At 44.6% G+C, this 27,557-nt stretch overlaps 2 protein-coding genes across 4 annotated transcripts; one reads left to right on the top strand and one right to left on the bottom strand.

Annotated features, from left to right (window-relative positions):
- The first annotated feature begins 2,314 nt into the window (after positions 1-2,314).
- Positions 2,315-26,622, top strand: LOC6587899 (transcription factor kayak). Of its 3 annotated transcripts, none has more exons than XM_026984404.1 (3): positions 2,315-3,012; positions 23,617-24,037; positions 24,116-26,622. In XM_026984404.1, the coding sequence occupies exons 1-3, from the start codon at positions 2,803-2,805 to the stop codon at positions 25,285-25,287; spliced, it is 1,803 nt and encodes a 600-aa protein (XP_026840205.1). In that variant the 5' UTR covers positions 2,315-2,802; the 3' UTR covers positions 25,288-26,622. The 3 variants fall into 3 exon arrangements, with proteins under 3 accessions (XP_026840205.1, XP_026840206.1, XP_026840204.1); XM_026984405.1 differs by lacking the exon at positions 2,315-3,012 and adding an exon at positions 14,027-14,395; XM_026984403.1 differs by lacking the exon at positions 2,315-3,012 and adding an exon at positions 22,213-23,150.
- On the bottom strand, positions 9,787-10,862 carry LOC6587930 (protein phosphatase PTC7 homolog fig). The gene has a single exon (XM_002012790.2). It carries the CDS (start codon positions 10,807-10,809, stop codon positions 9,787-9,789), a length of 1,023 nt encoding a protein of 340 aa, XP_002012826.2. The 5' UTR covers positions 10,810-10,862.
- Positions 26,623-27,557: the final 935 nt, after the last annotated feature.

Below are 27,557 nucleotides of genomic sequence, written 5' to 3'. Positions count from 1 at the left end.
AGACCACCTAAAACCACACCAGCCACCAATCGCAACAGAATCTCTTTAAAACCATATTTCAAGTGAAATCCTGAACAAAGAATAGCTCGCGTAATATTCCTGCTGCCCATTTCCGTTTCCGTTTCGCATAAAGGCTGGAAGAGTGGAGCCCATCGTAACCCGTAAAATATTAACCCACTCGCGCAGAATGGATGGTAACCTAATCAGTGCACAATGTTGGCCTAGAAGCCAGTCGCCTGGCAAATTGCTCAACAACAACAAAAGGGCGGAGCGGAGGAGGAGGAGGAGGAGGAGGCCATCAACCCTCAACCTTGATGTTGAGTGTCGACACTTCTGGCCCGGACGACCGTTCAGGGGGAAGGGGGCACGAGGCCAAGGCAAGGCGCGTCGCCAGTCAAGTCGGAAGGCACTCAGACACACGGCTCTTATCGCAGAGAGTGAGTGAGAGAGATGGCCAGGAGACTGAGAAGAGAGAGTGAGAAGAGGATCGTCTCGTACCTAATGGCAGCGACATATTTTCGGCTACCTACCGCCCGTGGCTAATGGAAAAGGATCTGCGATCTCAGACTCGAATCGGGAACGACTGCCCTGCCTAATAGATGCATTTAGCACGCGCCCAAATGCATCTCAGAGATACATTAACTGCCGCAGAGCAAGACGGCAACAAATGGTTGCTGCCTCTGAACCTGTCTGAGGCCTACCTCTCCCCATCCCCATTCCACTCTCTCACACAAGCCATCACTTGATCTGTGTGCGTGTATCTGTGTGTCCGTGTGTAAAAACCCCGCGATGAGTCATCCGCATGGCGATGCGTGGCATACATAAATCCAACATGTGCCCCCAGCCACCTCCCCTCCCGCATGCCACAGACTCAGTGGGAGAACACTTGAAAGCGGGAAAGAGACAGACAGATACAGAGTGAGAGAGAGGCACAAGAGCGGCACTAAAATCAAAACAAAACGTTCCTTCATATAGAAAATGTCAACAAACGAGCTGCGCGCCAAATTCCAACATTTGAGTGGAAACCAGTTTCGAGTGGCATCCAAATGTGAGTGAGAAATGCAAGAGAGGAACGGCAATAGAGAGGGTGAAGAGAAAACCACAGTAAGAGCAAATGACATATTCTCTTGCTGCTCAAAACAATCGCATGCGATAAATTTTACGCTACATTTTGGTTGCTTCTGTGTGGGTATGGATGGTTGTGCGCTCTCTCGCGCTCTCTTTCCTATTGCCTTTTGCGTTTTTTCCTCTGACAGTTATCGTCTAGTTTATCTTCACATCGTCATTCGTCAGGGCCACGGGAATCATGTGGAGCATGCGAGAGCAGTTCGGCGGGGATTTTTCCCCATGTGATTATGCGGTTTTTATGCTGATTCCAAAGAAGTTTTTAACATTTTGGGGTTTTCTGCGGGGTCAAAGTAATTTGTATACGTTTTGGGAGGGTGTGAAAACCTAAATAAACATATTTATTAACTAAATTATTATCTTTTGTTGCCTTTTAATGGATTCGCTATCGAAATATCTTGGAAAACCTATAAGAAATCTTTCTGTATTCCTCCCAGCCCTGGAGCAACATCCTTACTGATACCTTATAGAGCTACTACCGATTCCTCCTCTCCCCCTCCTCACCGCACTCTGCTCATAATCATGCGACTACAACTGGTTCCGTTGCGATGTCTCCAGCCCTGGCTTCCACGCAACGTAAATTTCCAGTGCCCCTGCCCGCCAGCATGTGATTGTTTGTGTGTGTGTGCGTTTATCTGTGTGCGCTGGCGGGTTGGTGGTGTGTGTGGCGCGCAATGGCCAAGACGTCACCCGACGGTGTGGATAGCGGTCTGTTGCTCAGTTATTTTTCGCTTTTTGTTAAGGCAACGCGACTGCAGCAGCGGCAACGGAAAGCCACGCGGCCGCGTCCCCCGTAACAGTCTATCTCTCTCCGTCGTCTCTCCGTGTAGTTAATCAGTCCTCCTTTCGCACCCCACACCACCCCCCCGACGGTCATTCCTCCACCATCGCCCTCCCTCTCACTCTGTCGCGAGTCGCACTGTCTGCGACGCGTTCGCGTTCTCGCTTTTACACGCAGCAACTGTCTGGCAGGCGGGCCTGGAGCAGTGGCTGGAGCGGGACAGCAAACAAGAAACGTTTTTATTGTTATTGCCCACCCCCCTGCCCCATCCCTTTACCGTACTGTTATTGTAGTTGTTGTTACTTTTCGTACATTCCCCTAAAAAGAAAGAAAGAAGTGTAACTATTTCTCCATGTAATTGTGATTGCGCGTTATCTATACATACATCTACATATGTGTACATCATACATACATATGTACATGCATACATGAGTGAGAGTGCAACGTCAGGGCGTCAGAAAGCACAAAATAATTACGAAATATTCAACAAAATTCTGTGTGGCGAGGAGAGCGGCAAGCGTCCGAAGTTCAACGGTGCGGTGCGGGGCGTGGTCTGACGCTTTAATCTAGAGAATTCTGTGCGAACGAACCGTTAACATTTTTAACACTCTGACGGGCGGCAGAAAGGAAAAGACAGCAACAATTTGACAGCTGTATCTGAGCGAACGAGCCCGTGCGTGTGAAAGGCAGTCAAAGAGCAAGCAAACAGAAGAGAGAGTGGCGTGACAGGAGGCAAGAGAGTGTCCATCCACCCGCACATGCAAGCAATTTGTTTGAGAACGAAACTGTGAGCAGGGCAGAGCGTAAAGAGCGGAGCGCGACAAGTGCAAGTGCAAAGTGCATAAAAGGGACAGAAACAGCAACAACAACAACGGAACAAGTCAAAAGAGAGGACAATGAAAGTTAAAGTCGAGCGCAAGACAATAACAAAAGCGACACCAACAACAATGAGCAAGCCGAAGCTGGACGAGGAGGAGAGCGAGGAGGCGGCGGCAACGACAGAGCAATTGGACTTTCTGCCCGCGGATCTAACGGCAACAACGACAACGATAGCAGCAGCGACGCCAACAACAGCGGCCGCAGCGGCAGCAGTGCGCAATCTTATCGTAAGTGAATTGCTCTTTTGTTGATACCCTGCAAGCGGAGGGGGCAACGGGTATGCTCGGATATGCGAGTGGCTGGTTCTACCACGTTCGAATGGAAATGTTTAGATGAATGTCCATCGGAAATAGTTGGCTACTCCCAGTAAGGGGTATCTTTTGGTCGGAGCCCAACCTGTTTTGCCATGGAAAGGGCGGCAGGCATGTGGAGGGAAAACTGGTACAACTCTGCGAGTGCACAGAACGCAATAGAATGTACCCGCTGTACCCCCCGTTGAAATCCGGATCTAGCCACACAAAAAATTCACATTGAAAAATAACTTGTTTAAAAAACATATTGAACTTTTGTTGTTTTTGTGTTGGTCTTCTTTTTTTTCGCCAAATTCCATGTGTGTGTGTTGTATCTTTTCCCATTGTGGTCTCAGACCCGTTCCGTTCCGTCCCGTCTCCATCGCAGTCGTTTCGTTTGGACTCGAATCGGTTTGGTTTTTATTTCGTATTTACTTTGTCGACATCTTTGGAATTTCAATTTACACTCTTGTTGTTGTTTTGCGCTGTCACTCTGACGCCGCTCTCTCTCTCACGCTCTGGACCTGTGTGCGCTCACACAGATACTAAATGGAACGTGAACTCGCACACGTACACAGATTGTGGTGGTTTTTATCGCATGCGAGTTTTGAGCTGAAGAGAGCGCAAAGAGTTGGAGTAGAGGCCGAGGCACTGCTGGAGAACGCTCTCACGATGGTCGCATATTTCGTTTCAGCTGCATAAAGAAGACTTGAAGAAGAGAGAGCGGGAGTACAAATATGCAACTGGCAGACCGGAACTGACGCGCTCTGCATAAAAGTCAAAATGTGTGTTGAGTGGGAGTGCAAAAAGAGAGAGAGAGTGAGTGATTTTTGTGCTGCATTGGCACTCGTATTGACAAGGCTGCACCCCTCCCTCCCCCTTCCCGCTTGCCGTATTTTAAACTGTTTCCAATTTGATTTCATTCTCGATTTTTCGTTTTTTTTGCGGTCTGTCTATTTTGGCGTGGGTGTATCTTGTTTTTGTGGTTTGTGGCATTTTCCCCCAGTTTCTTGGTTGCAACACGTGCGTTGCACGCTGCACGTTTCGCCCTGCGACAGCAGAAATTTCATCTATCTGCAGTGGGTTGATGGTGCAAATAAAACTAAATCTATTCTAAGGTCAAGGTCTTCCATTCGTAGTCATTAGAGGGGGAAACACCGTGTTTGTGGGGTGCTATCTTTGAGATGCATTTCTGTTCTCCCCCTGCTTTTATTCCGTCGACATCTTATGGCAGAGAAATCCCTAAAGTAAACCCAGACTTGACTGTGGATCCCCCAAGCCCACGTTCCTTATACCCACGCACAATGCCCCCGTCCTGCCAATTCTACCTCTTTCCCCTGTCCACTCCTTATATGCCTGCTTCTCTCTTGACATTCAAAATTATGCTGCAGTTGATTTCACCATAAAATTAAATCCAATGCCAAGGTCAAATGGCACACAGCTGCTTTGGTGCCTCCCCTCCCCCCTTTTGTGTCCCCCAGAATTCCACTTAGAATGTCAAGCGACTCACGCGTTGCATTCCCCATGACTGGGGATTGGGGCATGGGGTTGGAGCGGCGGAGCTACGGAATGGGGATCCAAATGGGGTGCTGTACGGGGAATGTATGCGCTTTATATGGTGCCATGCACTTGAACAACTAAAAATTGCCATGTTTTGCTATTGTTGTTGTTGTTGTTGTTTTGTTGCATAAAACATGCAGCGTGCCACATAAATATTCCATGCATTAAAAGCAAACGCATTAAAAGTCACGAGCATCGGGCGAAACACTCCTCGAACAGTGATTTTTAGGTATATAAAAAATATGTATACGAGTATAATAATCATCATCGGATCAGATATCCCCCAACAACAGAAATTGCCAATTTAATGTGCGCATCAACTAAAAATAAATAAATATCAAAACCAGCAAACAGACGAATAAAAAAAATCTACAAAAAATAAATAAACACCATACAACAAACCATCAATTATTATTGTTGTTTTCTGCTTAGATTCTACAGCTATGGGGATACTCTTTCGATCCCATCTCTCATGCTCTTCTTACTGGAAACAGAACCTTCTATTTGTTGCTCTAGAAGATGTTCATTAAAAGAAAAGCTTTAGGATCATAATACTCTTATAAGTGTAGCCTTGAGACATAATCGGAACCCAGAGAGATGTATCCCCAGAAGGATCCGTGTTCGGGTGTGACTTTTTCCCTTCTGCTGGCGATGTGCGCTCCCACGCTTTGTTTTTGCGAACCACCACAGATCTTCGTCTCAGATTCGCGATCGAGGATGTTTATGTTATTCCTAAAGTTAAGGAGTTGTCAACAAGCAAATCGGTAAAAGAAAAACTCGATTCGAATCGCGTAATACCATATCGTTTCGTATTCCCTAGAGAGTGTATCTTTAGCTGCGGTAACCTCATAGCTGGGGTTTTTCTTCTTTGGTTTTTATGGGCACATTTAGGTTTTTCGTGTGTGCAAATCTTTTACGATACTCGTTCGTATCGCTGGATCCAATCATGCCAATCGTTTGATCGTTTCATCGTCTCATTCTGCGTGTGTGGTGTCCTCACTTTTTATTATTTTATTATGGCTTTCGATTGTACCAAGAATATTTCATGGGATTTTGTAATGCATTTCGTGGCAGGCGACAGGCAAGGAGTAATCGACAGATAGATAAAGAAATGTATAGATAATAAGCGCACAAACGGTTGCCTTTGACTGGGTTTCAGTTTTTTAAGTGGAAAATGTTATATAGATTTTATTTTTAAAGGGAATTTAAGGAGTTTCAAGGGAATTTGTGTATCTACAAGTGGATTTTAGCGAAAGTTTAGACCATATTATAAGAGTCATGGAATAGTAAAGAACATTTTGTACTTGGGAAAGGTTTTCAGAAAAGAAATAGTGGTAGAATATTGCTATTGAATTTATGAAAGGCTTATAAAGTACTATTTGACTACTTGGATGGCTCTCCTGCCTTGGGCAGACTTGGGCTTAGCAGTGAAGCGTGAATTTTCTCTCTCTCTTTCTGTACAGCTGTCCCTATCCTAGCGAGATTTCTGGATATCTATAAACAACCTGTACGTAGGGGATTTTTCTTTACCCGATTTTGCACTATCTTCATTGTAAATTTATCTTTGTTTTGATTTATCCACAATTCATTAAGAACTGAACTGCCATCTAAAGTCTAATATTCTTTGTTTATTATTTCTCGGTTAGTAGGGTTTTCTATTTATACGCCCTGCTTGCTTTATCAATTAGGGGAAGTCCCCCAAAACGTTTGACCATTTCCACTTGAGATTGTGGATATCGTTCGTTGTTTTTCACTCGAAAGTTCCACTGGGGCTCGGGCATGCTAATGAAATTATCTTATGACGTCAATGGCTTAAACTTAAGCTTTGGCTCAGGCTTCGGCTTCGGCCACAACAACGACAGCGACGTAGACAAGCCGGTTTTGTTCGTCTCCTCGCGGCTGACTCTCGAGGCATGTCGGAGCATGTCTGGCACATCGAAGCTCATTTGAAAAAAAAGAGTACCTAATTTGGTCACAAAGTTTCTCGATGGAATGACGTCACAGCTAGAGATGGTCAGGGGATGAATAGTCGTGATTCCAAGGCTCTTTCAAGGCAGTAACGAAGAGCTTAAGCTCTCACCTTCTTCGTTATGCTTCATCGTGAGCAGCTTCGTGCTTTTTCGTGCGTGAGTTCGTCTTCAAAGCCTTTGCTCATCTCTACTTCCAACTCGAATGAGATACATACATATGTCGGAGAAGATAGCTGGAAAGAGAGTTAGAGAGAGAGAGTAATGCGATGATCTCTCATTTGCTTCAGTTCAAATGCTAATTTTTCCCCCGCACACAAAAATTATGTCATTTGGTATATTTTCAACTAAGCGGCAAAAGAAAAGAAACCGAAAATACAATAATGAAAACAAAAATGGGGGGAAAAAAACCGGGGGGAAAATGTCAAATGTTGCGTGTTTTCGAGTTCGCATTTGCTTTCGATTTTCTGGGAATTTCGGCAGAGTGTAGGCGGCTGAGGAAACGGGGTCCCAAAGAGTGGGATGGGCTGTCATGTGAGCGAAAAAAGGAAAGCATTCACACATTTGTCAGGAGCGTAGTCCTGGAGAGGGGTTAAAGGGGGTTAAAGCTATTAAGACGATATTGATATAGGATTGATATCGGCTATATTTTTTACGAATTTTTGTTTGCTTTTGTTTATTATTTTATTATTTTTGTTTGGATAATAGATTGGAATATAAGAGGAGATTCCAGGGGTAGCATTTTAGACATGGGAAGTACTGTATAATGAAATTTGTTATATTCAAGAGTTATAATAATTATATCTCCTCATTTTGTGGCTCCTAAAATAATCTACCGGTGAAAGAATGGAAGATAAAGTTCTAAAAACTTCTAAAATATATATAAATATTTTTCGTAATATTGGGGTTAAAAAAACTTTGGTCTTAAGAGTCTTTGAAGTGCTTTAAAACACAAAATACAATATTTTGTTTGTTTTGTATTCTTTTAGGGGGGATTTGATAGGATTGTCGAATCGTATTAAAGGAATTTACTCAAAGAATCTATTGCTCTCTTTGTTAATAGTTTTCCTTCAATAAATCATGCGATATCTAGGGTAACAAAACAAATACAAAAATGTGCGGAATGTGTCCCTCAAACCTGAAATTCAGGGACTACAAAGAACCCCCTTTGTTCCAGCCATTGACTGCGGCGCCTCTGCCACTGCCTCCGCCACTGCCTCTGCTTCGGTGCTCCCAATGGGTTTGTTGAACTTTCTAGAGCAAGGCCAGGGCCCTGAGGAGGAGTACTAAGAGGAGAAGGAGGTGTCAGTGCTAACTGGCAGTGGCCTGATGTTCAGTTAGCCCCCCGTTCTACCCCTAATTGAGTTATATACATCGACGATTCGACTAATTCAAGCCGCCAGCGGAAATTGCACATGGAACTGGGGAAATGGATGCGGAATTGAATGTGGAGTTGGTTATACGAATTGGAGCACATCTGGAACGGCTTGGTGGGGATCGGTTTGGTTGGGTTTGGAGTGGTGTGGAGTGTGGCTAAAAATGCATACAGCATACACACAATGCTGAAAGATTTACACGCCCGTCGATCCTTGTTGGCCCGTGCAACGTGCGGACGCGTCATCCGGCAAGGAATTCCAAGAAGAGGCGCAGCATCAGGCACCGCATTCCAAGGGGCAACGAACGAGTGTTGCAACATCAGGTTCAATTCGACACGGCGCTGAAAAGTGCGAAACGAGCGAAAGATAAAGCCATTGGGGAAATTATCAAGAACTGACGGCCCCGGACACCCGACAGCACTCCCCAGATTGTGTCAACTCCTTGACCCGACAGCAAGGGAAAGCCGAGGGTCTGCTGGCACTCAGGGAGGGCTTGTAACCAAAGGGGTATAGGGGATCTGGGATATATTTATTGTATTCTGGTATACAGTCGCTCTTCTCTTTTACGAACTTCCATACAACGAAGTTTCCTATATATGGAATTTATTTCCAGAACACTGCAATGCTATATTGCAAAAATTAGTTCTGTGATTCCTCTTGAGATTTTCTATATGAAATTTCGACTGTATTTATTTGTAAGACTGCGGAATTTCATGGCGGAAATCGCTGGCTGCGGGGCATTTATAGGCTCAATTTTGTGCCACTCTCTCCCCTATATTCCATTCCAGATCTTATAGGTATAAGTCTGCCAATATCTTGTGGTGTTATCAGAGATAATTTATTTCGGGCGTGTGGGCCTTGTGCTGATGAGAAATGTGGCATTTTTCCTTGGTTTTCCTCGTTACATATCTTAATATTATTTATTCATATTTTTTTCTAATAATTTTTAAAGGTATTTTCACATTATTTCCTTTAGTGTTGTTTCCTCCCCCAAATCTTCACTCTGCAATGGTCATCCTCTAGTCGTATCCCCGTATCCTTTCCGTTTTTATCGAAGGCACTCTCACATTATGCTGGAGGGGAATTTCGCAATGCTGCTGCTGCATTGGGGATTTCCAACGTCAGCGACCATCGCCTGATTTTGCTGGTCCCCCGCTCTCTCTCTCTCTCTCTTTATACCCGAGTGGTGAGCGCGGCGCTCGTCAATAACGCGCTCTCGGGCCCTCTATCTCTCTCTGTCTCTCTTTGTTGAGTGCAAAAGCTCTCGTGAGTGAGTGAGTGAGTGGCTGAGTGAGTGCTTACGTGTGCCGAAACGAGTGGTTTTCGTAGAGCCGGCTTCTGCGGGCTCGAGTGTGGGCGCAGCCGAGCGTTGGGCCCCTAGGCCATGGCACGTCTCGCTGCCCCTCTCCCACACACACACACACACACACACACAAACTCGCTCACTAACTGGGCTAAGAAAAACAGAAGAAAAAAAGCGCACGAATTCTGGTTAAAACGTATGAGTCATCATCCAATCTGCCTGCCGCCGTGCTCGGCTCGGCTGTGTGTGGAATCGGTTGTAGCCGCATTCGTTCATTCATTCATTCATATTTACTGAATGAATGAGTGGAGGCTACACCCCCCGTACGCCCCCCCGCGCCCCGCCCACCCTACACTGCTGTTTTTTCTTCATAAACAAATTGTATATTAAATGTTTATCGCTGGCAACACACGGTGACTTTTTGATTGACTTTGGAATAATATTTGCCGGTCAACACTTTTAAACTTTTGATTTAACTCTGAAAACGCCTCCTCTCGTCACACGCCTAGGGAAAGGATAGACGTGGACGTAGGGCGGAGCCCTTGGATTCATTGGAATCCCCCACGGTATTGCACTGGCGCATCGCCACGCTGGCCAGGACCACGGTTATGTCGTCCGGCTTGCCTCCGCCCCCATAGGGCACGTTGTTCTCCAGGGCCCGGAGGCAGAAGGGGGACTTGTAGATGGGGTTGATCGAGAGGGCGCCCGCCCGTTCCACCACACGATTGACCGCCTCCTGTATGGCCTTCTGCTCGTGGACGCCCTGCACCTTGGAGAGCATCTCGAGCAGCATCTGCTCGGGCATGTTGTCGAAGAGCCCGTCGGTGGCCACCAGCACAAGGTCGTCGGGCTGCAGGAGCAGGCGGGTGGCCACCGCCTCCGAGGGATCATCGCAGAACCACATCTCGCGGTTGGAGTCGGGCGGCGGCACTGTCAGCTGGAAGGGCATGTTGAAGAAGTGCGTCTGCTCCTCGGAACGGTCCAGGACGCTGCCGTTGCGGATCACCACGTACCCGCTGTCGCCCAGGTTGGCGGTGTACAGGGCCGACTCGCTGCGATTGAAGGCCACCACGCAGGCGGTGCTGCTGCCCAGGATGGGCTTCCACTTGCGCTTCATCTCGCCGTAGCATTCGCTGAGGAGCTGGCGCGGATTGCGCGCATCGAAGGTGGGCTTCTGGGCGTGGACGAAGCAGCGCTGCATCAGATCCCGGGAGAAGCGCCCGGCGTCGATGCCTCGATCCCGCCAGCCGCCCACACCGTCGGCCACGCCCATCACATCGGCCTTGGGCGTGGAGCTGAAGAAAAAGCTGTCCTCCCCGAAGCACTTGGGGGCCTGAATCGTCTCGGCCTGTGCTCTGGGCTGCATTGCGGACTGTAAGGTGGGACTCCTGGGCTTGGACTTGCCCTGCACGGCCTTCACCAGATACGGCTCCTGGCTGTAGCTGACGAGCCCCACGCCAGGACCACACCAGCGAAAGGCAACGCGGGCCAGGGAACCCAGCGATGGCTTGGAACGCATAAAAGCCATTCTCCTTCTTCACGTTTTTCGCTTTTGTTTCTTAAAAGTTCGTTCTAGTATATCCAATCAAAAACGAGTTTAATTTCGAAAGTGTTTTTTGATTTTGAGATTAGGAAAGAGGCCTGATTGATGATCAAGTGCCAAAACAGATCTTAAAGTAGAGGCCCACTGAGCTGCTCCAAAGTGGATTGAAAGGAAGGACATTTTCCACAGTGGGAGTTCTTCAATTGAGGTTCTGAGAGTCTCAGCGGATAGCAGATCTTCGAAAAGTGATCTTAGACTATAAAAAGTTCGTTAATCCTAAAGGTATTTCTGAGATACTTCCAGTGCACACTCAGAACTGATTTCCGAAGGAGTCGGAGACACCTAATCTTTAACTAAGGATCTCAGAGTCGCAGAGGATAGCTGATCTTAAGCGTATTTGTGAAATACTTCCATTCCTCACTCAGAACTGCTTTCCGAAGGAGTCGGGGTCACCTAATCTTCAACTAAGGATCACAGAGTCGCAGAGTGTATCAGTGTATTCGAAAACTGAGCTTAGAACATAATAAAGACCACTAATCCTAGGGCTATTTGTGTGATACTTCCAGTCTGCTTCCCGAAGGAGTCGGAGACACCTGTGCAACCGATTCCAACGGTTCCAAGTTCTGTTTACACCATAAACACGAGTTAATTGCAAAGCGATTTCCCTATCAGATAAACAGCGAGACCTTTGCTGCCGATTCGAGTACTACGAGTATTTGTCATAGATTTGCTTTTGTTTTTCTTGAGGCCCATTGTTCCAATCTTATCTGATGGCCCGGGCCTACGACACATACCCATACCCGTACCCCCATCATCACCGGAAGTTTGGATCACGTTACTACGGAACTGCAAGACTTTATCGCAGCCGTTTGCTTATCGCTGGACAAAAGAAAAACAATGAAAATGAACTGCAAAGATAGCTTTATTTTTAAGTACTGATGTAAACGCCTCTGCTCAGATACAGATACCGAGCGCCTTTATCAGTCTTCGCACAACTTTTATTCGACAGAAATCACTCATTATTCATTTATGTTTTCGTTATTCCCTACGACCGATTGCCAAATTATATGGAAACCTAAGGCTCTACTTCCGGGCGGAGAACCTTTTGCGTCCTACCCGAGGCATGATACCATTGGCTAAAAATACGAAATACTCAATAGGAGTGGCCGGCTTCCGAATGCTACTACTCGCACGTAATCTGGGGAATACAGAACAGAGTCTTATCACCACTTCGTGACGTCGGCAATGGGTTCGTAGAAACTGTTCGAAAACTTATGGCCGATTGTACCCTAACCCGAAAAGGGTAGTGCAATTTTCACTCGAACTTTGAAATGCGTTAGAGGCAGCATTTCGAGTCAACATGTGAGTCAATGAGGGGCATTATCTTGTACGAGTAGTATTTTAAAGGTCTTTGTTGAATGAATGGTGAATGGTGAACCCCTATGTAAATCTTTAGATAATTCAATGGAACCTTATGTGCGTTTGTCTCTGTTCTGAGTGTGAATCTAGGCTTCTAGGTCTTTCAATGCGGAAACTTTTGGCATCTGGAGAAGGTAGAATCTCATAGTAGGGGAAGAGGAGTATCCCTCTGAGCAATCGATAGAATTTCGGCCATATTCGCATTTAAAATTCGCGAAATTCACGGGATCCACAGCCTGTAATGTTTCTCTGCTTTTGTTCTTTGCGAATTTGATGACAATGCATTATAAATCCTTATTAATTCCTTGAATCTCTGTCCTTTTATGTATGTACGTCTTGCCTGGGTGTCATGCGGCATGCAGCAGCGCTCCTCGGTCGGTTTATGGCGTTTCTGTCTGTGATTCGCGCGCAAAAAGCTTCGTGCCGCTTGGGCCCCTTGAGGGTTCAGTCAACGTCCTAGGAAACACATAAAATATTCGACAGAAATACCCGTACTATCTTTTGCCATAGCTGCATATTTCCAAAGAAACTTTGGGGATAGTACCCTAGATATCTTATAGTTCCACGAAAACATTGAACTACAACCTTTTCCTTATAAAATAACATATATTTCCCATATATCTAAAGCTCTAAGAATACATTTCTTGTACATTTTCCAATCCCAAATACTAATTGAAAATTCTGTTCTCTTTCTCTCTCTGTATCTCTCTCGTTGCAGGTAAGTAGAGCAAAGCAATTGCCTTTGTGCCACACAGATGTTTAGTGTCACACGACCCACATATGGTTGCACTTTCCCCAACCCCCTGCACCAATCCCCCATACCCCTCTAGAGACCAAAAAGGAGAGCCACGTAAGTGACGATACAAGGTCAGTGTGGCCTTTTCATTTGGTTGCGCATAAAATTACAAGGCGGCACCTGAACGCATCGAACGGTAGAGGCGGCAGGCAGGCAGGTAGGCAGGGGGCTCCCCATCAATATTTATTGAAAAGGCTGACATATCATACATAGATACGATAAATTCCTATGGAGGAACACCTGCCTGCCTCCTGCTCAGGTGGATCGCGGTGGCGATGGCGACACCGATTCGTATTGGATTCGAATTGAATCGCCTGGCGACCCATTTCGTAGAGCCCAACTGCGAGATAAGGCCCCTCTTTTTGGGGCCCCGCGATTACAAAGGCCAGCCTTTGTTGTTGGTTGCATTTGGGGGCATAAAAGGGGCGACTTTACCTGTGTCTCGGTGTCTTTAAATTTAGTTGCTTATGTCATAACTAAATTGTCTGGCGATAAGATAAGGGGAGCCAGCCCCAAGAACATCGCGTAGCCAAAGAAAAACTACGAAGAGTCACGTGAGTGCGATATTCCATATATTGTATTGTATGTGTAGAGCAGCCAGAGCGGGTTAAACCCACAATATAATACAGATATATATCTATATAAAATGTACTATAATTTGCCGTCTGTGCAGTTTTTGCTCAGGAAATGCCAGAGACCCGGAGAGGAGCCCCACGTAGCTTTCGTTTCCACTCAAAAACGGCCCTCTCTAACGTCTGGGCGGCTCTCTTTCACTCGAAGCGATAAAAAAACTCGTCTGGGGGCCTCTGGGGGCGTATATAAGGCCAGTCGAACGACGATGACGCATTAGTCAAAACAAGTTGGCCGTGCGAAACGCTTCGGCAATAATCTCTGGTGTTTTACAAAACTGTGAACCGTCAAACGTAATAAATCGAGTGAAATTACTGTAAAAACAGAATGTTTGTGGCATTTGTATCGAAGAAAAAACCAAAAGAATAGCTGAAAACAAAACAATTCTCGGAAATATTGAAATACGGACAACGCAAATAATTCGCACGATCGCGCGCCATTCGTACAACAGGCACAGATACAGATACATCGATCCGTCGAGATACATTTGTGGTGGTGTGTGAACTGAATTTTGAAAGACATATACAAAGGCGTATTTCGCCAGAAATCGCCTTGAATCATTTGGCTAATCGGCAAAATAGACTTTGTGCCGGAAACAAAACAAAAGATACAGATACAGATACAGATACCACAGAGACCAGCATATCCATGATGACGCTGGATAACTACAATATCTTTGGCGATGAGTACCTGTTTAGCATGCCGCTATCGCCGTTGCCCAAAGTGGTAAGATCTCTGAAAATCTATCCGTAGCCCCCGCGCCCACCGCCCCAATCCCACCCCAACTTTGGCATACTTTAGGCGCCCGCCCCATCGGAGAGTGTTATCAGCTCTATGTTCCACTCCTATCAGTGTTTTGCCATGAAATTTCTAGAATTACTCTACACTATATATTTTTTTTTTTTTGTAAATTACGCCTCTGATATTTATTTATTTCTGCCAATAAGCTTTCTCGTTATCGTTCGCATGGAATTCTTGGAAATTGGAGATTTCCCTTGTTATTCCTATGCCATTTTGCCACTTTTACCCCTTGAACCACTGTCTGTATCGGGTTTTTAGTTTTGTTTGTGTTTGTCCACCGATAAGGCCCGGCCCCGCCCCGCCCATTGGATCTTCCCAATCCACACTCTATTCAATGCTCATTACCCTAAAAAAGATTTCTATATTTTGTTGTGTGTGTGGTTTTTTTTTTTTGATAAGGGAATTACGAGTTTTTTTTGTTGGCTGTGGCTCGTAAAGGGGATCCACCATTGCTACAAATTTTTGGATTGTCATACGACACGATAGATAGGATAGGGAATAAATCATTGAATCCAATGCTGGAATTTTTGCTTTGCTATCGAGGAATGTGGAAAGATACAACGATATTTTTGATAGGGATTGGGTTGGAGATGTGTAAATGATAGAGAATTTTATGAGGGATTATTATAATAATAAAAATTGGCAAAATATTTGATATAGAAAATATTAATAATAATTAATAAATTATTTACAAAATCCCTTCAACTTACAAATTTAAACGTATTTTGTTAGGCTCTTAAACAGAAAAATTCTTTTGGTTTAAAAAATAAAATGGTTTTGAAATGGAATTTTAAGCTTAATTAATTTTTAATAAATAATAATTAAATTAAATAAAATAATTATTATAAATAATCAATCCTGAATGCCATTTCTTTTAAGATATTTCTGTAGTTCTTGTAGATTTATCTGCCAACCAAATTCAATGCATAAATTCTGCATTTCCACCCTCCAAGAACGCATTCCTCTAGCCCTAAAATTGTGTGAAAGCCAGGTGTTCAAAGAGCCCAACGGCAGGTGCATTTCAACTGGTTTTCTGTGCTCCTTCCGTCTATAAAAAAAAACCTTTAAGCCCTGCAGTAGAGGGGATCATTCTTGTCTTTTCCTGGACTACACCCCAAGATTTTTCTTTAGCCCAAAAAATCACCCCCAAACGGTAAATCACGTTGCGAATTCATGCCTACCATTAACAGTTAGCATTGTTTTCTTTTGGGCTTAATTTTTTCGGTTATTTTTTTGCACATTGCATTTCACAGTCCAGTGATCCGGTGCGGTGCGGTCCGGTCTGGTCTGCCGTTGCGCTTTTTCCAACGGGTTCTCGGTCGCCGTCTGGTGCGCCGCCGCCGCCGCCGCCGCTCTATGGCTGATATCTTGGACACGTGCGATTTTCGTGACATTTTATCAGTTTTTTTTACTGCACTTTTCCGCTGAGGGCACTTTTTTTCTCTTTTTTTTTTTGGTTAATTTTGTATGATATGAAAGTGAATGAGGGTCCAAATGGGGTGAACCCTTTGACTTGTGAACCTCATTCGCGTGACACTTGATAGTCGGAGGGAATTATTATGTATGGAGGAGGGGATCACTCACAATTGGGGCGGTTCAAAGTGACATGCTGCAAGTCAAACACTTGCCACATGCCCCACAACGCCCCACACCGCCGCTTAAGCTCTCTTCAAATTGTTTTATTACTCGTAAGTCGACAGGCAATGGGAGGACGGGCGCCCCCGCAATATCCAGACAAAGTCCAACTTTCTTTTAATTAACTCGAAAAAAAAAGAGCAAAAAACAAAAACGAATATGGTCTGTCTCTGGCTCTTACATTCATTTATTTTTTATTTGATTTCGTGGCTGTACTTTCGCAATGGAATCTGTGTTTTTTTTTTTTTTTTTGACTGGTGGTGGGCGTTCTTCGATTTGCCGTGGGCCCGCTTGTCATGAAAGAAATCACTTGAAGTCTGTGGGGGGAAACAATAACTTTCCTTTGTGTGAGAGAGCCTACCTACACCTGGCAGCGCCTACCCCACTCTGCGGCACCCTTTCTCCCCTACAGAACTGGCCTAAAAACGCTCCGATCATGCCACATGGCGGCGTAGAGAGCATGGAGCGTGCAACAGCCACTGAAATTGAATTAAGATGCAGCCCAAATTAATGTAGTGTGTGCGGTCAGTCGATTTAATTGAATTTCCTTCTTAATTCGAGTGGATTTTCCACCAAAGAAACAGCCCCAGGCTGAGACACGTACACGTAATGGATAATGGACTTTTTAGGGGCCTGCCAACAGAATTTGCTGCAGATAATTTGACAGTAGAGACACACGACTGCAACTGGGCCCTGTCCCCCCTTTCCCCTGGTGCCCTTTCCTTTTTCGCTTTGACTCCTGCCAGCCGTAATTTGAGCTTGGCAAACGGCTCTGTTCTGCGGTCATGTCCTTCTTGGAATCGGAATTGGCCAAACCTCGAAAATGAAAAGTGAAAACAACTTTTACCACTCTCTCTCTCTCTCCGAGGTCCTTTCTTTTTGGCTCTGTCTTGTCTAGTGTCTCCTGTCTGGCCCTGTCCTGTCCCTGTCCTGTCCTGCACTTTTATCCTTTGGTGGCGCCTCGACGACGCGTCGTTTGTTTGCCATTTCCTCGAACTGCAAACTTGGCCATAAATTCCGTACACCCCCCACAGCCCCCACACGCCCCACAGCCCCCCCAAACGCTGGTTTGCTTCATTGTTCGTTTTCTCTGTCGTGTGTGTGTCGCGTCGCGACAAAATGCATTTAAATAAATTATTCCCAGACCAATGTCGCGTCATTTTATTAGCTGCACGTTTGCCCGTTTGCGTATATCGAGGGCGCACTTTAATTATACAAAAAAAAAAAAATCACTCTTCGATGGTTAGAATCCCCAACCCCTGAACCCAACCCAAAAACAAATAAATTTCTACATTTCCAGAGAGAGAGGAGGGTTCAATGCACCCCCCAGGCAAACGCCAGAACATAAATATTTTAGCGCATGCCTTTTTTTTTTGTTTTTTTACTGCCTTTTTAAATATCGCATGCAAATTTGTCAATCGCTGTTTATTCCACGCCCTGGCCCCTACCAAAAGCCTGATTAATTTGACACTCAACTTAAGGCCTGACACCACTCCCCCCACCCCCCTCCCCCACCCTCCCTCGCACAGCCTCCTCTCGTAGCCGACTCCGTCTTCGAGTTGAAATTTATTTCTCCCTGTGCCTTGACATCCTCTTTTTTTTTGTGTGCTGCACTTTTTGGCAAATTTTGAATTATGGCCTGTGCAGCAGTTCAAATAAAAATCACAAAAAATACAACAAAATTCTTAACTTTAATTCAATTTTTATTTATTTTTCTTTTTTTTGTGGGGGCGTTCCAAAAATGGTTAAACCTCAAGTGATTTTAATGACGGCGCTGCTTTTCACAGACACACATTTTTTTTTTTTTACACATATATATATGTATATATGTATATATCTTTGTTTGTGTATGTTATATAAGCACGATATGGTCAAGGGGCTGCCTGCTGGCGTGCCTAAAAATGGCTGCTGTCCATCGCCACGCTGCCGGCCATTGACTCGGTGGCACTCCAAAAATTCTGTTGGTTCTGGCTGGGGCTTTATCAACAGAGGCCCCCAGAGGCGGCCCAGCACACTCTCTTCCTTTCCTTTCTGGCATTGCGGTCACGTTCATGCGAAAAAATATACATATATATGATTTGCCTTCTCCTTCTCCTTTGCGTTAATTGTTTTATTCGCAGAATATTTGCATATATATTCGCAAATGCAAATCATATACAAATACGCAGAAGTAACTACTATACGAGTTATGCTTATCGTCAAGGGAAGTCTCTCCCTATATATATTATATGTGGAATCCTGCTCGAAACGCACTTGAACTTGTCAACTTTTCTACCTCTCTCTCTCCTCTCTGGATTTTTTTTCTGACATTGCAACCTCATTGAGGCACAACACAATGCCTCTGCTGCATTTGAAGTCTTTGCCAATCGAAAAATACAATATATATGTATTGTAGTTTTTTCTATTTAGCTCCTACTATAATTATGCGCATTTCTAACTAAACATTCAGAGGCATTGCTGTAACCTTCATCAAGGCAATTTATTTTTTGTTATTTTTTGTATTTAACAAGCTCGACAGTTAGTTAATTTATGCCATTGCAAAACTAATAGCAACTAGCGAAATTGTTTGCTTGTGTTTCGATCTTGATTTGGAAAGAGAATAGCAGCGGAGATATATAGTTTTTAGCAGGGCAATGGCATGGAAAGGCAAGGAATAATATTTAAAGTAAAATAATTGGTTTATTGATAAGTCTTTAGATTCTACTAATATTCAAGAAAAGGAATACATTTAGAAGGCGGTATATTCTGATTAACATCTTGTCAGATATAAAATAATTCCATAAGCCTCTTTTATAAAATTATTTAAATCGAAAGACTAGAAGACCAGACCCCTTAAGCTTTAGGCCCAGACGGCACAGTTTTGTATTATATTTATGCACAATTTACGACTGGAAACTACTAAGAACAGCTGATTTCAAACTAGAAGCTATTTAAAATGATCCACTAAGCTCTAGTTCTCTAGAACATGCCATATTTTCGCCTGATTTTGCCACAGTAATCCAGATAGAACATTAATCATATGCGAAAATCCCTCACAAAGCAGATTTAAGCAATAGTTGGCTTCCAATAGCCAGGTACAGGCTGTACCAGAGGACTAACAGTGGCCTGTTACCGTTTAACAGCGTGTGCTAACAGTCTACTGTTGAGTACTTAACAGCTGACTCTTAACAGTGCCTGCTGTCTCCCTTCCACCTCGACACTTGATAATAATTCAACGCCACTTATGATATAAACAATACAAATTGTTGTCGACTGTGTTTTTGCTTTGTCTTTGTTTTTTTTTGTTGCTATAAGTTTTGCTTTTGATGTTGCCAAGTTTTGTTGTTGCTTTTATTTTGCCTTAATTACGTCATTGTCAGGCAAAAATTGAACTAAAAATAAGTCAACACGTCAGCTCTGAAACACAGAGGCGGCAAAAGTCGATGCGATGTTTCTTTGGCTGTCAACTTGTTGCCAATTCCCGCTGCACCACCTCCCCCTCCCCTCCCCGCCAGGAGGAGAGCGTAAAATGTTGAACTAATTAGAGTCAAGGTCATAGGTGGGCCAGGCAAATCGCCGTTCTTTTAGAGCCAATGCCCCACTGTACGGACAGACAGCTGTGCGGAGTCTCACTGTAATCAAATTTGCAGCCGCAGCAGCGGCAGCAGCAGACCCATGTATTAGTCAGCACTACGTCAGTAGTTCTGTGGTCTGGTGCTCTGGGGCTCTGTTCATTTCATTTGCCACGCTTTGGCGCAGCTCAATTGACCCTCAGACGTGAACTCTGGGTGCCCAGACCTCTCTGATAAGAGAGAGAGACGTCTGCCCTGACCGTTTCAATTTAGACAATTGCTGATGTTATTATTTACTATAATATATAGTAGGTATATATTTTAAATTGACTGATTCATCGACTAAATACGGTTCATGTTCAGGTTCGCAAAAGCAAATTTACATTCGAAGTGGGTTAAAATGAAAGTCTCCGACCAGACAGCGTGGGGAAGGTGCTTGAACGGCGGCTTTCTTCAAAAGTAAATGCCACATAAAATAAATAAATAAATATAAATATAAAATAAACATGCGTACAAAGAATAAAATCGATTGTTTGCCTGTGCCACACACAAACGACGGCGGAATAAGGGAATGGCCTTTTGGATTGGGCAATGTATCCTCCCTCCGATAAGATCAGCCAATAAATAAATATCGCACAACAAAGAACAACATTTAACAGGCGGAAATAAGCCAGAAAACAAGGAAGAGCGCTTTACACCTTGGGAAATCTCTTGAGATGATGTGGAAATGACAATTAAATGAAACCAAAGTACAAAATTATTTCAGTCTGCGTTGGAGCCCCCCCTGAGCTCTTTAAAGGCTCCTGGATCCCTCTCCCAGGTGTTACGCAAAGAGAGACCTCATTGATCCTAGATCGTGTACCTCTTAAGTGTTTATCCACACAATATACCCCTCGAATACCTCGTATTTAGAGCCCTTGCGAGACAGGGGGTCTCTCTGGTTCCACCTGTTGTGGCACACAACACTCATCCATCTGTCAGATGTGACAGACGACAGTTCTGTTATGTTCTGCTCGGCTCTGCTATAAATAAATGTTATGTTACGATCCGCAAATTGGCCCAAAAACAGTTCCCCTGAATGTGTGATTTATGGCAAAGTAAAAGCGCTTCCAGGGATCCGCCAAATCGGAAATAACCCACATCTCTGGCGGGCACGGCATATGCTCATATCTGAAAGATACGCGTGGGCTGCCCCGCCCCTGTCGCCCCTGTGTGGGCTGCCGCTCAATTAAGAGCAGCCAGCATTTAAATTTATTTGATTTTCTTAGTTGGTTTCTCTCTCTCGAGAGAGAGAGAGAGCTCTCTGGGGACTCTGTGAGCTGGCTGCCGCGGCTGCTGTTCTCTAGATAAATCGCAATCTCTAGATCTCTTGATCGTTGCCAATTTTTCTCGCTCGCCCCGGAATCAGTCGCAAACGAACAACGAACCATCGAAGTTTAGAAAAAATATTCGAGAAACAAAAACCAAAAGGCGATCGCGCGCGCGCTTTTTCCTGCTCGAGAAAAACCCGAACAAGCGAACCAAAAAAAAAAACAACAAAAAAAACACCGAAAACGAATAGCGAACAAAACGAAAATAAATTTGGAAATTCGAAACAGAAACAACAAGAAAAACCAAAAAGCAGAAAAACAGAAAAGCGAAAATTGCAATTGTTTTTTCCGATTTTTCTGTGGGATTTTTTGGTCTGTGTTTTGACAAATTTTCTGCCGTTTGTTTTGCGGCGCGCGCGTGTGCATTGCCAAAAACGAATCGAGGAATAAAATGAAATGAAAATAGAATACAAATACAAATAAAAATAAAAATAAAAACAAAAGGAGGAATCAAAAAATAAAACGAGACGCACATTTTCTCAGTTTACGTTGCATGCCGCATGCCGTCTATATAATATTATATATATATATATAGATACGATAAAAGCGAATTGCTGGCCCAAAGCAAAAGGCAGAGGAATAGTTTTTTTCGTAGCTTTTTTTTTAGAGGCGTTGCCCGCCGTATACCCATGAGAATCGAAACGAATCGAATCGAAAAACTGGCGCAAGGCTCAATCCGTAAAACGAAAGCCCTCCTCGTTATATAATTATAGAAAACACGTGCCTGTCCCACTCGATTTGAAGCCCTGAAGGCTACGATAATTACTTCAGTGCTGATTATGTGGAATACTCATTTCGATCCTTTGCGAAATCAGCCAATGCTTATCGTGAAGCGTCTCAGACCCCCGGAAGACGGAGGGCGACGATTGAGAAATTGAATTGAACAAAACGAATCTACGTCACGTCACGAAACGAAAGGAAAGGAAACACTGTTCCAAAACGAAAATATAACCAAAATCTAAACCAAATATAAAGAAAAAACCAACAACGAACGAAACAACAACAACAACAACTACTGCGACAACAACAACACCAACAACAACCATAAAGACAAGCCTACATATAGGAATCTATAGAATATATATATATTTAAAGATAGATAGAAGATCTTTTGCTTTTTGATGTAAATATTAATAATTTAAAACAAAGAAGAGTTTTCATTTAGATTTAAAAATAAATTAGAAACTGTTTCTGTTGATTTTCGATTGAATATACTATATATATATATATCATTGTTGTCCCATTATATTGTTGATTAACGAATAACGAATACTAGTCATTGCGCCCAACTGTGCGTATACGTGATCAGACATTGCGTATACATAATATTAAGAGAGAGATTAGCACATAAGAGATAGCTTAGGATCTAGATAGGAAGGAAACAACGAACAAATGATGAAAAATCTCAATGGTAGAGCGCATAACGCGTGCTACCATCCCTACCTCCATCAGCTGCATCAGGCACAACAGCTACAGCATCAACAGCAGCAGCAACAGCAACAGCAACAGACACAGCTGCAACAGACACCACATGCGGCTCATACGCAACAAAACGGCCTGACGCAGAACGCTCAACCGCAGATACAATGGCCATATAATGCCTCTGCTGCTGCCAATCAATACTACCAACAACAACAGCAGCAACAGCAGCAAGAGCAGCAAATGTTACGTCAGCGACAATTGCCCACGCAGCAGCCGGCTGCCTCCTACGAGCAGCAGCAGCAGCAGCCGCAGCAACACCAACATCTGCAACAGCAACAGCAACAGCAGCATCAGCTGCGGCAAACGTTTACCAATGCAGCAACCAACACCAACGCCGCCGCCATGGCCGCCATGTGCCAAATGCAGAACTTTTTTACACAACAACAGCAGCAACAACAGCAACAGGAATTCAACAACAATTGTGCGCACATTAATTACAATCAACAGCAGCAACAACAACCAACAGCAGCAGTGGCAACCACTACGCCAACTCAAAAAGCAACACCAACAAAAACTACACCAACGAATAATCCAACAACAACAACGAATACATCAACAACAACAACAACGAATGGCGACAAGTTTGCTATGGATGCCAGTGAAATTGCCAGTTTTTTAGCCAGCGAGCTATTTATGCAGCAGGTATATATCGGTATCGGTTTGGGGGATGTATCGATATCGAAAATTGTAATTTCAAAGTGTTGGAATGCGACGATGTTTTGGTTTTTTTGGGCGCGAAACAATTGCGTTTTTTGTTCATCACTAAAAATAGATTGAAGAAGAAGCAAGAGAGGCCAGAATGTGAAGAGCGAAGTGTTGGATACCCTAGGAAATGGATCAATGCGTATGATAGCCACTTTATAGTGATCCAAACTTTTTGATTTCCATTTAAGCAAAAGATTCTGCATGGAAAAAGACAGGCATACAGGGTATACAAAACCGAATAACAATAGAACAGAAATGTAAACATTCAATTGATGGATCTCTCTCACATCCTCTCTCTGTCTACAGTTCTCTCCCTGTCCCTCTCCCTCTTCCACTCAGAACAAATTAAACATAAAAGGAATTGTAAACATTTTTGATTAATTTCGCTTATTTTGTATTGCAGCTCGGAACATTCGATGGCATACAGAGTGCACCAACGCTGACGACGCCCACGCTGACGCCGACCACGCTGCGCAGCATTGAGGAGACATTCTTCGAGATGACCAACGATGCACCATATCAGGCCGGCTTCAAGCCACCCCCGCTGGCCCCATTGGTCAACAACAACAACAACAACAACAACAATGGCAACGGCAACGGCAATGGAAATGGCAACGTTTTGGCATCATCCGTGGTACCCACAACAACCACAACGGCCACCATCATTGGTGTGAGCAATCCGCTGATCAGCCAGCAGCAGCAGCAACAGCAGCAGCAGGTATTCGATTGCGGGGCCAGCGTTATGCCCGGCAGCGATACGGAGGAGTCCAACGGCTCCTGGGCCGATGGGCAAATGAATGAGGATCAGAGCATATCCGATACTTGTAAGCATTTCATACACAATCGACAGAACAAACCGTAGAGATACTAATTGGTTTTCCCTTTTCCCTTTTGACTTGCAGCAAGTGGAGCCACAGACAGCACCTCCTATCAGAACGGACACATGATGGGCAACAGCGGCGGCGGCAATGGCGGCGGTACTGGCGGCGCCAACAACTTCAGCAACGTCCTGGCCGCAGCCGGACGCAACACAAATACCTCAAACAGTGCCACACCGGCGCGTCGCGGCGGCGGACGGCGCCCGAACAGGTCCGCCAATATGACGCCCGAGGAGGAGGAGAAGCGTCGCATCCGGCGGGAGAGAAACAAGCAGGCGGCGGCACGCTGTCGCAAGCGACGCGTCGACCAGACCAACGAACTCACCGAAGAGGTCGAGCTGCTGGAGAAGCGGGGCGAGAACCTGAAGAAGGAGATGGAGCTGCTCAACGAGACGAAGAACCAGCTGGAGTACTTCCTGCAGGCACACCGTCCCACGTGCCAGAAGGTGCGTGCCGATATGCTCAGCGTGACCACCTGCAACGGGCTGATCGGGCCACCGGCCCTCCTCAGTGCCGGCAGCTGTGGCAGCGGCAGCAGCCACCACAACAACAACAGCAACAGCAATGACAGCAGCAGCGGCACGATCACCGGCCTCGATGCCACCCTGAACTCCACCGGGCGCAGCAATTCGCCGCTCGATCTCAAGCCAGTGCCAATCGACGAGGATCTGCTGCTGCACATCAAGGACGAGCCGCTCGACGGTGCGTTGGACTCGAGCTCCTCGCTCGACCAGGACGGACCGCCGCCGCACAAGCGCTTTGCGCTGCCCAACATTGCCACGCTGATGACGCCCACCGGTCCGGCGGGGTCGCTGCAGACGCCCGTCTCGGGCACGGCGCCGCATGGCTTTGGTAGCTTCCCCACCACCATCAGCAACATCAGCAGCATCCACAACGGCCCCACACTTAACTCTCTGAACAAAATGCCCAAGGAGCGGCCCAACACGCTGGCCTTCCAACGGCCCTTCGGCGGCCAGATGCAGCTGAGTGTGAGCGGCAGGGCTCCCACGCAGATACAGGGCGTGCCCATCCAGACACCGTCGACGGGCACCTTCAACTTTGACTCCCTGATGGACGGGGGCACCGGGCTGACGCCCGTCTCCGGTCCGCTGATCCCCAACTGCACCTCGCAGAACAAGCACCCACTGGAGCTGCCCACGCCCACAACCGAGCCGTCCAAGTTGGTCAGCTTATAACCGGTATAGGGCCGGGGGCAGGGGCGGGAGCGGGATCGGCAGCCGACGTACGGCGCTAACAAAGTCAGACTTAAGTTAAGTTTTATATAATGAATGAACTACGATTATGAGTATATTGTATCTACACCTAGGCGACGAACATTTTGCTAGCTCTAACGATGTTTTGTTCATTTTTGTAATCGTATCTGTAACGAATATTTCGTAGGCCCCCCACCGTCCTGCGGAGGAGAAGGGTACTCTTGTTTTCCGTTTAACTTTAATGTTTTTGTATTATTATCTTTATTACGTTTAATTTATGATTTTTCTACGCGTAGTAGTATGTCTTTATGCCGGAGGAGTGTTTTGTGCAATTTTGAAACCTTTTTCATTTGCGTGTTATATTTTCCAAAAATATACATACGACAACAGATCGGATCGGATCGGATCGGATTGATGGACGGATGGATGCATTATGATGCATGCTAGCTCGTTGTATGCCTGACATTTTTCAGCCTGAGGCGCAAGCGTCCAGGCCGGAAAATGCAAAACCGAATGATTGGATGGAAAGGGATTGAAGTGGATGGATGGAAGGATGCGTTGTGATATTTATTATAAAACAAATAAACAAAAAGTAGAAAGCAAACAAAAGAATTAAACGAAGCGTATAATGAAAGGAACTAAGCCGGTTTTAAAATTGTACATTTAAACGAAATTTGCATATATTCAATACAGAAGAAATACAAACATACAAACTACATACAATGCCTTGAGAGAGAATTAAGAAATGCAACAACAAATTTATATAAATATATACCTACGATATGTACGTTTAAACATTAAACCTAAACAATAATCGCGTTGATTGATGATAACGATGCCAGTTTTATATTGAATCCGTAGCACTTGTGAGACGATGGGATGAGATACAACAAAATATTGTATACTTATTGTACGACGATTACTCTGTAAGCCTGCAGTAGAAGAGCCCAAATATATTTTTACTAAACGCAACGAAAGCGCTATTTTCAAATACAATTTATAAGAACAAACAAAAACCAATAATGACAAAGCAAAGCAATTATTTAATATGTAATTAATGTATTACGCAAAACAAAACGATCATAATATTATAATGCTATTTCAACAATAGATCAGAATCAGGTAACAGAACATAGATGGCCCCTGTGTGGCAGTATGTTCTACATTTTCTACATTTATCCAAACACACACACCACACACACACAAAATATTGATCGACAGGAAACTGTAGCAAGAGTTACGATACGATGCACTTATAGGGCAGAAGACACAAACACACACACCAAAATTGACAAAAAATAAATAAAATAAAAACTACCGAAAAAACCTAAAAACAAAAACAAGGGGAACTACTTTTATACCCAGTAATAATCAGACATATGTGAGCTTGAACGATGTATTTTTATGAATTTTGGTATTAATGTCCGCAAAAGGAAGAATTTCAAAAAAATCAGTGAAACCGTTTGGGATATTTTCTTATATTAGATTTGATCTGCTTCCAACATCAGACCTTAAATCTTGCTCCATCCGCCAGAGCGCACACCTTGCACGACGAAGAGTGTGTGAGAGAGAGAGACAGAGAGTGAGTAAGCGCGTGGAAGGCGTTGCTGATCCAACAGATTTTCGTCCTTTGTTGGGTCAGCGTTTCAGCGTGATATCAGGAGTCTGGATACAAAATTTGCCTGCTCTAGCTCTTATAGTCTCTGAGAACTAAGACGGACCGACATTGGTGTATCAATCCGACTATTGATGCTGATCAAGAATACATATATACAATTTATGGAGTCGGAAACGTTTCCTTCTATCCACTTTCACCGCAAATCGAATGTGCCCCTATACTCTTCGAGTATGTACATCCAATTTATTCCAGAAGCAAAAGTATTGCTCACTTGACTTGCAAATGGGTTTGCTGGCTGGGCCTGGATCGACTGATCGGCAGGTAACACTGATCAGGTAAATTAGGGTGGCCCAAAAAAGGGAGACTTACAGCGAAACCATAAAGTCATTAGCAGGAGAAAGGGCTCGTTTGAATATGATTAACTTCATTCTGTAAACTGTGCCCATCCAGTGCTGTGTTGAGGACCAGTCTAAAGCGGCAGGTAAGCCACAGAACGTTCCCCTGCCGTCCATTAGGCCGGGCCGCAGATAATGGTTACATACGTACGTATCGTGTATACATATATTCATTTTCGGGTTTGCCTGGCTTGCATTATTTTCAGAGTCAGAATTTCAGCGTCTTTGTTTCAGTTATA

This window comes from Drosophila persimilis, unplaced genomic scaffold, assembly GCF_003286085.1.
Source record: "Drosophila persimilis strain 14011-0111.01,24,50 unplaced genomic scaffold, DperRS2 tig00000000-arrow-pilon, whole genome shotgun sequence".
In the NCBI taxonomy this organism is placed as follows: domain Eukaryota; kingdom Metazoa; phylum Arthropoda; class Insecta; order Diptera; family Drosophilidae; genus Drosophila; species Drosophila persimilis.
The sequence above is the reverse complement of the archived record's forward strand: the minus strand, read 5'-3'. Positions and strand labels throughout refer to the sequence as shown.

Bases quoted from the DNA above. Each gene is read 5' to 3' on its own strand.
- LOC6587930 (XM_002012790.2), bottom strand. From the start codon at position 10,809: ATGGCTTTTATGCGTTCCAAGCCATCGCTGGGTTCCCTGGCCCGCGTT.
- LOC6587899 (XM_026984403.1), top strand. From the start codon at position 22,419: ATGATGAAAAATCTCAATGGTAGAGCGCATAACGCGTGCTACCATCCC. The intron at 23,151-23,616 runs GTATATATCGGT...TTTGTATTGCAG, and splicing joins GCGAGCTATTTATGCAGCAG to CTCGGAACATTCGATGGCAT. The intron at 24,038-24,115 runs GTAAGCATTTCA...TTTGACTTGCAG, and splicing joins TCAGAGCATATCCGATACTT to CAAGTGGAGCCACAGACAGC.